At 40.4% G+C, this 13,609-nt stretch overlaps 1 protein-coding gene across 1 annotated transcript in view; it reads right to left on the bottom strand.

Annotated features, from left to right (window-relative positions):
* The window catches only part of LOC101340595 (contactin-4), a 580,334-nt gene that overhangs the window by 186,168 nt on the left and 380,557 nt on the right, over positions 1 to 13,609 (bottom strand). Inside the window, exon 9 of the mRNA XM_004368276.1 lies at positions 10,625 to 10,754. Within this exon, the coding sequence (XP_004368333.1) occupies positions 10,625 to 10,754 (130 nt within the window). The remainder of the gene's footprint in view (positions 1 to 10,624; positions 10,755 to 13,609) is intronic.

Raw genomic sequence — 13,609 nt, 5'->3', positions numbered from 1 at the left:
AGGAAAAAAACCTTTAAAGTCATTTTAAGAACATCATTTCTTATATAATAATTAACATGTTGATTAAAAATCATTCTTATATAATGCTTTAAGTAGGCCTTCAGCTGCTAAACCCTTGTTACCATTCTTTTACCTATCTATATAAAGACAATAAGATGTTAATGTTACGCATTTTTTTTAAACCTGTGATTACACTGACCTTCGTACATCAGTCCAAATTAGTAACATTTCATTATATTTGACACAGTGTCCTAAACCCTTATACAAATTTATGTCATTGGTAAGTAAGGCAAATAGTGTATATTATTGCAATGCCATGTTTGATCAGGAGTAACTTTGTTATGAGGTAGAAATGTTTACTGAGTGAACGGAAGAAAGTCAATAGACTGTGATAGTGAGAGCCCCAGAATTCCAGTGCTGAAGAAGTGGTAGCTCTTATGATGAGCTATTATTAGACCGTTTATTCCTTGAAGAGAAGGTAGGAACTATGTGTTACTGATCGCTTGAACTCAGCACAGTGCTTGACACAAAGCAGATATTTAATCAGTATTTGCTGAATAAATGTAAGTTGAAGGAGAGATCTCAGGGATTCTGTTCAGAACAGGAAATTCCCTTCTCATGATACTTTGGTTGGATACCACATCCCTTTCTTCCCTGTAAGTGGGCTTCTAAATGGCTTCTTGGACTTGTTGGCCTGGGCAGTCTATCCTCTCTGGATTTGGACCTCAGCCTGTTGAAGTAGAAGTGCCCAAGAAATAAAACCTGAACTATTTATTCTCTCTCTCTTATATATAGATATATATGTAGATGTATAGATATACAGGTATGTAGATAAATAGCTATGCTGCTGTTTAACCTCCCTGCCCTGGTATGATGGTAAACAGTCAACAACTGGCTCTCCAAAAACAAGCAACAAAAAAGAAAACATAAAAGGACCTGATTTGTAGTGCTTGCCAATTACTGTGACGTAAATACTCCCACCATGACTGATTTCAAGCTACCAACACAAAGCCACTCAAAGCTGAGCTGAGAAGAGAGATTCAGAATCAGCTCCCACAAGTTGAAGCAAGCTCAGACACATAACTGCCCCTCTCCGCCTTCCCCAAAACACAAACTTAGAGAAAGAGAACAGGGCAGGTTTTCTCAGAGCCCTGGTCCCCTCTTCCCTCCCCAGGTACTCCCAACAACCGACCCAGTGCTGAGAAGGCAAGAACATCAACACCCTTCCAACTCTTTAGATGGGTCCACTTTGTTCAAAGAATCTGTTCCCTGGGGCTTTGTTAGTCAAGACATCACAGCAGTTTTAAAGTATTCAGTTACACATTCCCTGCACAGACACACATGCTCAGGAGAAACACAGTACAACATGGATGAGCCCTGTTTATATAACCCAGCAGTGAATGACCTCCTGCTCATCATGCTCCTTCAATATGGCACTAGAAACAGCTTTGCATACAAAGAGAACACATACTTTGTCTTTTTGCTATGCTCATTTTCATCCACATTTAAAGGGCTTTATTAAAAGGGTCCTGCCTTACACCAAGTAGAAATGAATTCCTTCAGGAGCCTGGAAGAGCCACTGTTCATTTTCTTTAAAAGGCTGGAATGTTGTTGGTGCAAATACTCTATTGTTGGTGGAAATTTCCTCTCATGATGGATAGAGCTTTTGTCAACACTAACTTCATATATTCTTGAATAATGTAACAACAATTGAAACATGGATTAATGAATGGGACATACAATGGTTATCCCAAAAGAACAGCCCTGTCATTATTTCCCCCCAACCCCTACTTGCTTTTAGTCAGAAGGCTATTTGGCTGTGATGGTTGAAGAGTCAGTAATAAGGGGACCAAGAAAGTAGGTTCTAGATCTACTGCACCTAAATTTAACTGATCATAAGGATCACCTGGGGGAGCTTGTTAATTGTATATTGTTACTGTTAGCTGCCACGGAGTTGCCCCCAGACTCATGGTAACCCCATGCACAACAGGATCGAGCCATTGTGATCCATAGAGTTTTCACTGGCTAAGTTTCAGAAGTAGATCACCAGACCTTTCTTTCTAGTCTATCTTACTCTGGAAGCTCTGCTGAAACCTGTTCAGCATCATAGCCACATGCAAGCCTCCACTGCCAGATGGGTGGTATCTGCCCTTGAAGTGCAACCTAACCCGGGTCTCCCACATGGAAGGGGAAAGTTCTACCACTGAACCACCACTGCTCCCCCACCTCCGTGTTAAAAATACATATTCCTGAAACTCCCTCACTATGAGAGGGATCTTGGAATTTATATTTTAATAATTTTGCCAGTTAATTTTCCCTGGAGCAGAAGCATTGGCATCACCTGAAAGCTTGTCAGGAATGCAGAATCTCAGGCCCTACTCCAGACCTGCATGAGGCTATCAAAATAGAATCAATTTGTTGTCAGAAAGTAGAAGAGGGGGAAAAATAGCTACTTCATCTTATTTATTTATTCACTATTTCAAAGAGACTTGAGGTGGGTAATGGCAAAAGATAGAAAGTACTGAAGACATTTAAAATATGAATAGAGTCAAACAGAGAAAGGGTAGCAAACAATCATAATAAAATTGTAGCTTACCAGAATTAGTACTATAGTGTTAAGTTACAGTAGCCCTGAACTTCTAGAAGTCACAAGAGAAAGGGTAACACGGTGGGCAAAGGGAAAGATAAGAATGTTTACTGGCTGATAAAAGAAAACAGACCATTTTGCTAGAAGACTCACATTTTTCTCCTGATTTTACATTTCAAGAGTAATATGTTAGAAATCTCTTTAGGTAAAGGACCATGAAATCTCAGAATGAATAATGCCTTCACAGCACTTTTCCAGGAGGCTCAGAGGTTTTATTTATAGGACAGAGTATTGTGTTAATACTCAGTGATGCATTACTGACTTCTAAGCTCTAACTTCTTTGGGGGAATTGATACTCAGGAATTGTCATAACATTTCTCTCTCAGTTTTCAATGTCTCCCACAGTTGACTTTAAACCACCAGAGCTACAACCACTCAACGTCTTAGCTCAGTCTTTATACAACTTGGTAGTCACTCTGTGTTCCTATTTCTACTTGCTGTCTTGGTGAAACAGGGACTTCAGCCACGACTGGAATCTCTGATGCCTGATACTTCTCTTTTACAGAACAACTTCTGATTCAGAGTTCTGATTCAAATCAGAAGCTTTGCTATGTAAAATTTGTTCAACTTAAAAAAAGAAAACAAGCAAAAAAACCTCTCTGTAGGATAAAACCAATCAAACCAAACCTGTTGCCATTGAGTCCGTTCCAACTCACAGTGACCCTATAGGACAGAGTAGAACTTCCCATAGGGTTTCCAAGCGGCAGCTGGTGGATTTGAACTATTGATCTTTTGTTTAGCAGCTGAGATTTCCTATTTTAGGATAAACCAAAACCAAACTCACTGCCGTCGAGTCGATCCCAACTCATAGCGATTCTACAGGACAGAGCAGAACTGCCCTACAGGGTTTCCAAGGCTGTAAATCTTTATAGAAGCAGACTGTCACATCTTCCTCCCGCGGAGCGGCTGTTGCGTTCAAACCACCAACCTTTATGGTTAGCAGCTGAGAGCTTTCACCACTGTGCCATATCAGAGTGTGGTCTTAGACCAGCAGTATGAGCATCCCTTGAAAACTTGTTAGAAATGCAAATTCTCAGGCCCCAACCCAGAACTCCAATATGAGAAACTCCTGTTGTGGGGCTCAGTACTTTGTGTTTTAACAAGCGCTCCAGGTGACTTTGATGCATGCTAATGTTTGAGAGTCAAGACTTTAGGAAAACTCAATGGCCTTCTGATCTGATCAATTAGAGCACTAGTTCTCAAATTTTGCTGTCCACTGGAATCATATCTGGGAGCTTTAATGGATAATGCCTGGGTCCCAGGCTCAGAGATCGACTTAGCTGGTGTGATGGCATAGTATCAGGGTATTAAAAAGCTCCCCAACATGACTGTAATGTGCCGCAAAATTCGACTACCACTGAGTGTAAGGAAAAGGATCTGCTGGAGATTCTGAAGAGTCCCTGGGTGGTGCTTACAGTTAAGTGCTTGGCTACTAACTGAAAGGTTGGTGGTTCAAATCCACCCAGAGGCACCTTGGATGAAAGGTCTAGCAATCTCCTTCTGAAAGATCACAGCTATTGAAAACCCTATGGAGTACAGTTCTATTCTGACACACATGGGGTTGTCATGAGTCTGAATCAACTCGATGGCAACTGGTTATTTTGTGGTGTGTGTGACTTTGAAGCTGTCTACATGACAAGTTTTTGATATGGATTCTACTTAACAGCAAAGAACTTCTCATAAAGCTACAAACACTTCTAGGTTTACAAAAAGCTTTCATATGCGATCTCTGAGTTTTCACGGTGAGGTCAAGTAGTAGGCTTAGTAACTTACTAAAGATCTCAGATTGGAATATAGGTCTTCTATCTCCAAGTACAGTGATCTTTCCACAGCTTCCTCCTCTATGAGATTTCGGAAACAGCCCCTGCCTGGATGACTACGTTCCCGTGAGAAATGCATTTGTCCTCATTGGATGCTCATCACACTCACCACATTTGATTAGTCTGTAATCTGCCTCAATGAGGCAGTTGAGAAATCAGCCTCAGACGCAGATGAGCACTTGTGAAAGTCCCTGTGAAATAACTTTAGTTTAGCCTTAATGTTTTTCTAATTTGGCAGCCAATCATCTGGATAAATGCCAAATTAACCAGATAATTGCTCAAGCCTGCACATCACTTTAATTGGACCATCAGTTATGTGATGGTCTTTGATCGTCCCGCCAGGGTCAGATGTCCTCGACTGAGCAAGCCAAGACAATCCCCATGATACTGAACCGGCAGACTGAGCTTCCTCAGGGCAGAAGCTACTTCTGTTCGAGTATGCAGTCCTGGCAAAGTCACATCATATTCACCAGACCACTGGGCACACACCCACTTACTCGTAAGGATAAAAAAGCAGTTGACATTAAGTCGGAATTGACTCACAGTGACCTCATCGTGTCAGATATAACTGTGTTCCATAGGGTTCTCAACGGCTCATTTTTTGGAAGCAGATAGTCGGAGGACTTTTTTACAAGGTGCCTCTGGATGGACTCAAACCTCCAATCTTTTGTTTAGCGGCTGAGCATGTTAACCGTTTGCATTACCCAAGGATAGCTCTTCTCATTTCAAAACCAAAGATACTCTGTATTAAACTAGTTATGCTACCTGATTAGATTATGATCCAGGTACATTGGACAATGCAAGCAAACATCTTGGCCTAGGCATGAGTACTTGTCCTCTGTAGAGAATGCTGTTAGTACCCTGCAAAGAGTCTCTTTTTGGTCCCAGGTGCTGTGAGTGTTGACTGCTTATCACTTATAACTGCCCTTTTCTCTGGGAAATTGACCTTAGGGAGTTATGTCCCATCCCCCAGCCCCTACTGCCACTACCACCCAAGGGGCAGCCCAGTGACTGATATGCTTCGGGGATACAAAAGGCCATTCTCCCCACCACAAGGTGGGAATAACTATATGGTGCAATTTATGCTCAGAATTCCCCTTCCAGGATTAGACCTAGGCTAGATTTATCTGGGATTATGTCCTTGCTCATGCCTAGCCTGCTTTCTCTCCCAGGTTCTTCCTGGAGAACTCTCCCTCAGTGAATCACAGACACCTGAATCTCTGCCTCAGGCTCTGCTTTTGGGAAACCTGACCTCAGATGGGAGTCCCTCCGTGGTACAAGTGGTTAATGCTCTCAGCTACTAACTGAAAGGTTGGAGGGTTGAGTCTACCCACAGGTGCCTTGAAGAAAAATCTGGTGATCTACTTACAAAAAATCAGTTAATGAAAACCCTATGGAGCACCTCTCTACTCTGACACATGTGAGGTCACCATAATTTTCCTCCTGGTTATATACATGGCATAAGCATTCTGTATGGAACATCACAGAAGATTTCAAGCGTGGCAATTCAATCAGTAGTCCCTGTCACCAATATGATTATTGAAGTGGACACAAAAACTAAACCCGCATAAGAATACTAGAAAAGTTACTGCCTTTTCAAACTAATAAATACCTATCTGATTCTTTTATATTATTTATAGAAGATTTACGTTTCCCCATGATTGTTGGTGGTGGTGGTGGCATTGTGAGTTGCCTCATGATTACAAGACTCTATTCAATTCCAATATGCCTTCAGGAGGGGGGAGAGAAGGGATGGAATGATGGCATCACCGAGGGAGCTGTGCAGCACCCCAGGGATGCCCACAGGAGTGACAGATGAGTGAACTTCACCTACAATATAAGTTAACACAGGAGAAAATGTTTGGGAACAGTGGCCTTGGGAATAATAAACTATAGGACATTTCTATTTGCTGTACTCATAACCAGACCTACTCTAATATACTGACCTCATGGAGAAAGTCCCTCTATGGCATTCGCCCGTCCAATGAGTAAATCACCCTGCACCTAGATTAATTATTTAGCAGCTTCAATCCATTAAATATAGATATGTTACATACACATTAAATACCCAGACAGAATACATAAAACAAGACCAAGGGAAAAGCCTATCAAATATATGCTTCCTAGCCATCTCTTATTCATAATGTTAGGGTTATTACCTAGCATTAAAGGGAATCTCCCCTATAGCACTGACGGATGCTGATATATGATCAATAACTGGAACCAACCCAGCTTTTGTTTTTCCTTATACCAAAGTATGTTGTTTTCATTTTGTTTCTTTGTTCAATTAAACCTCACCATGATTCTGACTAACACAGTTATTTGACCAGGAAGGGTCAAACAAATGCTATTCTAAAAGAAACAGAACGACTGGTGGAATACAATCATTTTATAGCTTACCCAAGGTAATCAATACTAATTTATGTGTATTTTAAAATAGTCAAATGTCCCACCCTCACACGCTTAAGATGGACCCTAAGAATTTACCGACTCAAAACTTAACTGCCCTTCACTTCACCTGGAGTATATTAATATGGTTTTTGGAAGGGAAAATGGGATGTTAAAAAGAAAAAGTCTAAGCTTGTCATTCAAGATCCTCTAAATTTGGTCCCTAATTAATTTTTCCATCATTCTCTTTCAAGTTTAAACTCCTCCTACATGCTTTATGTATTTGAATAAAAAATGTAGATTATTTATTTGTTGTTGTTGAAAATATACACAGTAAAACATACACCAATTTAACAATTTCTACATGTATAATTCAGTGACACTGATTACATTCTTCGAGTTGTACAACTATTCTCACCTTCCTTTATTGAGATACTCACCTGCCCCTAAGTTTCCTATCTAATCCTTTGAGTTGCTGTTGTCAAGTTGACCCCATATAGATAGCTCAAGGCACACACTGAATCAACATTTTTGAGAAACATTCAGGATTATGTATGTGCAAGAGACTATCCTTGGTGTGTTTTTGAACTTTGAATCTTTGTTTAGGCCATTTTGCTCTAACCTGGAATATTCTTGGTCTTGTCTTTCCAAATCTAACTTATTGTTCAAGGCTTAGCTGCCCATTAGCCAACTTGCTTTCCTGAATTCCTAGAAGCCTTATTTTTACCACTTGTTTGGCCTGCATCACTTACTTACATCCCTTTGCTATTCCATGTTAAACATGGTTGTGATCAGGATTGTTAAGTAACTTCTTAGGCATCTTCATCTTCTCTTGCTGACCTTGGGAGACTCAAGAAAACTACTTGAAAGACTTAGATCAAGAATTCATTTGGCATTAGACAGTTCCAATCAGAAATGATTTAAAATAAACCTATGAATGTAAAAGTTGGAGCGGTGATTCCCAACTCTCAGGCCTTGAACACTGGGGTTTGGAGAAGATACGGGAAGGGCTGTGCAAAGGGTTATTTTAATTGTCCAGTTCTACATATGCCCACCAAAAATATTTATTATGTTAACCTCCTATGTACATACTCTGTAGTTTTCAGACGTGTGTACATAGATGCTCTAGATAGAAATCATTTAATAGTCTTTCTCACTCCATTGTAGTCATTTATTACTATCAGTTTTTCTTATTTTAATAAGGGGACTGACAAAGTCTTTTAAAATTATAAAGGGGCCCCCATCCTTGTGAATTTGCAAACACTTATCTAGAGGGTTTTAGCACAATGTGATTTGTTCATTAGGCCACCCTCTCTCAGCTTTAGCTATTCCTTCAACTAGCTGACACATGGTTGAATAGAGAACACACTTTTTTTCAGAGGAAAATTCTAAGCAATCTACTATCAAGAACGGTATTCCAAAGAGTCTGTTCCAAGCACTAATAATCGAGCAAACCTGGGCACGGTGAAACCATCGTACTTATCCTAGACAAGGCTGGATTATTGTTAAGGCATTTATAGGGCTGGACATATGTATGTTTAAAAAAACAAAAAACCCGTTGCAGTCAAGTCGATTCCGACTCATAGCGACCCTATAGGACAGAGCAGAACTGCCCCATAGGGTTTCCAAGGAGTCCCTGGTGGATTCGAATTGCTGATCCTTTGGTTAGCAGCCATTGCTCTTAACCACTATGCCACTAGGGTTTCCTAAACTAAACCCATTGCCATTGAGTCGATTCCAACTCATAGCGACCCTATAGGACAGAGTAGAACTACCCCATAGGGTTTCCAAGGAGCAGCTGGTGGATTCAAACTGCTGACCTTTTGGTTAGCAGCCAAACACTTAACCATTGCACCATTAGGGCTCGCATTATGTATGTTTAGGCTTCCAAAAAGGTCAGGCTTATACAATAGGCCAAGGTAGGCTGATTATTATTCAAGGAAAACAGAACTGTTCCTAGGCCTCTTTGGAAAAGGCTGCAGCCCCGTGAGTTCTCACAAATTCTTGTCTTTGTGTCTGGACATTGGTCCAAGCTAAAGAAGCTGGTGAGAAGAGCAGTCATGGAAGCTTTCCCTTCCTTTTTCATCTTGCACAGCATGGAAGGACATTCAACTGGAGAGCATCTTATTGAAACATGCAAGGTCTACACGCTAAGTGCCAAGAAGGGATCTGTAGAAGGGACAGTCAGGACTCTGAAACCGAGCAAATTATCAGGATTTATGTGAATCAGCTCCTTTTGTATGCTGCTTTTCTCCTCTTATTCAGAATCTTTCTTTTCTGCTTTTCCCATGGAGAACCACTGCTTACATCGCTAAAAGAGGAGGCAGTGTCAGATCATTTACATTTGCTTTTTTGGTGTTTTTGTTATCATCCTTGACTTCCCTTATAAGAATAAAATTTGAAGTCGAAGTTAGGATTTTTCTATGCGACACAAACAAGTTGATAGCCTGGACTTTTTAAATTTTTTTTTTGTCTTTTTTTTTTTATTGTACTCCAGGTGAAGGTTTACAGAACAAATAGTTTCTCATTAAACAGTATTAATATTTTTTTAATGCTCATAGATTAATCAATTTACTCAACTTATCCTTTAACTTATTTATTTAACTCATTAATTCATTCTTTAAAGAGACACTCAACTACTTCATTCACTTAGCACATTCATTCATTTGATATTTATTGAGTGCATATTACGTGTGTCAATGCTGCATTAAGTGCTGGGCATAAAATGATGAGTTAAATCAAATATGATCCTTGACACCATGGAAAAGTTAAAGCACAGTGGAGGGAAAAGACAAAATAATCAGAAACAAATATAAAATGCAACTGCAGATTTTGTTTTAAAGGAGAGGTAAAAGGATGTATAAAAATTTACAACAGGAGGAGTTGACCTAGGCAGGGGCTAGAGGTGGCTTTCCGAGGGAGCAACAATGGTGCCGAGAGATGGAGAATGAGAAGGAGTTAATGAAATAAAGGAGGGGAAGGAAAAGGATGCCAGGCAGAAGGAGCAGGATGTGACAGTGGCCTGTGGAGGAAGAAGGATGGTGAAAATCCAGAACAGAAAGGTTAGGGTGGCTGAAGAGGAGGGTGGAGGGGCCCGTAGGGAAAGCTGTGGCTGGAGAGGCGGACCAGTACTACGGAGTATGGGAGGAAAAAGATTCACTCTGCCAGCTGTTTAAATGAACCTTTCCAAACCGAGTCAGTTCTTTCTTACTCCAAGCTGAAGTTTGCACCAGATCAGAACCATAGCAGCAGACTCTAAAGCATTTCAGAAACTTTAGAGTTTCTCAATTTAGAAGCGAGGTCGATAGAGGAATAAAAATGAGTGTCAAGGGAACTGTGTTCCCCATTGTAAGCATCAGAAGAGGCTGATTTAAAAAGTGGTCTCATCCGGAGGTGAGATGGGAAGATAGAGAGGGTTAGGAGCTGGTTGAATGGACACAGGGTATCAGGGGTGGAAAGGAGGAGTGTGCTGTCACAGTATGGGGAGAACGATTAGAGTCACATAACAATGTATGTATAAATTTTTGTATGGGAAAAAATTTTTTAAAAAAAGGAAAAAATAAAACAATAGAGTCTAAAATAAAAATAAATAAATAAAAAGTGGTCTCTTCGTATTGCTGGTAGACTGTGTTGCTTGTTTTGTAGAGCAATATCTTCAGCCTGAAGATTTCTTTACCCTTTTTCATGAATTGAGCATTTATCCTTGGCAAACCATGTTAGTTTAGTGATTTAAAGATTTTTTTTTTTTCTTTTCAGTATAAAGACTCACCTATAACACTAAGCTCTGCGCTGGAAAAGACAACTCCGTGTTTATTTTCTGCCACACACTGATACATGCCGGCATCTGAGAGGTTCACTATTGTTATGTTGAGCGTTCCTTGTTCGATTTGAATCCTATCCTGTGAAAACAGAAGAGGAACACAAAAACAGTGACCTTCTACAACCCAGACCTTAAGGCAGTTTTGCTCTATGTTATATCAAGGGGGCTTAACGGAAGAAAATATAAGCAATTTACATAACATGATCTATTTATTTGTCAACTAAATTTGTAGCAAGGCAAATGCTAAATGGAACAACCAGTATATCAGTTGGTAAATGGAATTTAAATTATAGGATTCTCTTGAGTTGTCATTGATTTACTAGTGAAACCATTCAGATTAATATCCCTTCTAAATAGATGAACTTGAAATTTAAAACGCTTTCTTACTCCAAAGTGCTGTGCTAACTATGGAAAAAATTCAACGGAATTTACTGTTTAGAGCATTTTAAATACTCAAATTATGAACAGGCAACACTCTGAAGGTTAATAGGATTGTAATCTATTCAGATGAAGCAGAGGCAAACATTGAATATCACTTCAGGTTTACTAAAAAAAGTGTTTGTTGTTGTCAGGTGCTGTCGAGTCAGTTATGACTCATAGTGACTCTGTGTATAACAGAATGAAACACTACCCAGTCTTGTGCCATCCTCACAATCGTTGGTATGCTTGAGCCTATCATTGCAGCCACTGTGTCAATCCATCTCATCGAGGGCCCTCCTCTCTTCACTGACCCTCTACTTTACCAAGCATGATTTCCTTTTCCAGGGACTGGTCATTCCTGGTTACATGTCCAAAGTATGTGAGACAAAGTCTCGCCATCCTTGCTTCTAAGGAACATTCTGGTTGTACTTCTTCCAAGACAGATTTGTTTGTTTTTCTGGCAATCCATGATATATTCAATATTCTTCACTAACACAATTCAAAGGTATCAATTCTTCTTCAGTCTTCCTTATTCATTGTACAGCCTTTGCATACACATGAGATGATTGAAAATAACATGGCTTTGGTCAGGCGCACCTGAGTCCTCAAAGTGACATTTTTGCTTTTTAGCACTTTGAAGAGGTCTTTTGCAGCAGATTTGTCCCACTGCAATTCATTGTTTGATTTCTTGACTGCTGCTTCCATGGGAGTTGATTGTGGATCCAAGTAAAATGAAATCCTTGACAACTTCGTTCTTTTCTCCATTTATCATGATGTTGCTTATTGGTCCAGTTGTGAGGATTTTTGTTTTCTTTATCTTAAAGTGTAATCCATACCAAAGGCTGTGGATTTTCACCTTCAACAGTAAATGCGTCAAGACCTCTTCACTTTCAGCAAGCAAAGTTGTGTCATCTGCATATTGTATAGTAGGCTGTTAATGAGCCTTCCTCCAATCCTGGTGCCATGTTCTTCTTCATATAGTCCAGCTTCTCAGATTATTTGCTCAGCATACAGACTGAATAAGTATGGTGAAAGGATACAACCCTGACACACGTGTTTCCTGATTTTAAACCACGTGGTATCTCCTATTCTGTTTGAACGACTGCCTCTTGGTCTATGTGCAGGTTCCACAGGTTCCTCATGGGCACAGTTAAGTATTCTGGAGTAAGGTAGATATTAATAATTTAATACTTCTTTACTTTATTGCTGTCAGTGACATGACTTAAGCTTAGTACCATATGCTGGTAGCCAATCTGAGGAAAGCAAAGTTAGTATATGGAAAAAAAGACCATTCTCATTTGTCAGCCTGAGGATACGTAACTTGCATTTTCAATTTTCTTAAGTACCACAAAGGATCTCCTCCTCCCCAGGAGAGTTGCCATTAAAAATATATATATATAAAGAAAGACTGGGTTTCTGTTTGCTGAAGGGTTGCAGTTTAGCTGGATGGACACTTTATTGGGTTTTGATCAAATCCAGGCATTCAGGCTCCCTTGCATTAAGGGAGGAAAATGCCAGTTACCTGGGTGCCTCCACTCTAGCAATTTGTTTGAATTTGGCTTTTATAATTGTGAGAATCATGGGACCAGAAGGACCCCTTACAGTGAGAGAAGGTGTATGTGACAGGGGCTGGGGGATACAAAATGATTCCCATTCACACTGGATGCCCGCTCTGAGCAACTGTGTGAAAAACATGCGTGAAAAACTGCACATTAATGTGTGGGCAGTTTGTCATGCAGTTGCTCACAGCAGGCACCCCTCCCTGGGAGGCCTACGCGGGAGGAAATCTGAGCACAAAAAATGGGCTCTCAACTTGGAGCCTGAGGAAAATGTCAAATTTCAGTTAACGTTATAAGTTCAGTACGAAAATACTATAAGGAAAACCAAATTGGACACAACTGTTCCTCCCTCAAAGCTCCTCCTCTCCCCTCACTTCATTCTGACTTCTTTGTCAGGGTATTATTCCATTTAGTTGGACATTCCTGTATCGTATCAATGTTCCTTCTCTAGTAGTGGATGCTGGTTGTACCTTCCAGGCACTCTTTTTAGGACAAAGGCACTTACCATTCCCCCAGCTGCTGAGAGTCCTGTAGGCTTACAGCTGAGTCCCTCTCTGGGAACTGTCCTTGGCTGATGGGCGCTGCCTTGCCCAAGATTACACCCTCTTTCCCAAATCCAAAGACTGATCAATGCAGGAAAACAAAGACTCTGCTTCCCTTGCTTCAATTCTGGAAATACTGAATGGTCATGATAGCTCTGTAGCACCCCCTGGAGGCCTCTGTTGCAACCGCAGCACTGTTTAACTTTTCCCTATGCCCAGTCCTGCTTCCCTGACTCTGTTGCAGGTGATGTTCCTCAGAGTACTCTCCAATATACCTCCTGCATGCAAATCTCTATCTCAGAGTCTTTCTAGAGAATCAGAACTAGGACAGAGAGTGAAGCAAAAGTTTCAGAAAGTATTTAAGCTTTTCTTCCCTTAGTGTCACATTTCCTCCTCCTCATTCCTTTTCCAAG

Source organism: Trichechus manatus, unplaced genomic scaffold (assembly GCF_000243295.1).
Source record: "Trichechus manatus latirostris isolate Lorelei unplaced genomic scaffold, TriManLat1.0 scaffold00001, whole genome shotgun sequence".
In the NCBI taxonomy this organism is placed as follows: domain Eukaryota; kingdom Metazoa; phylum Chordata; class Mammalia; order Sirenia; family Trichechidae; genus Trichechus; species Trichechus manatus.
This window is presented reverse-complemented; position numbering and strand designations above follow the sequence as displayed.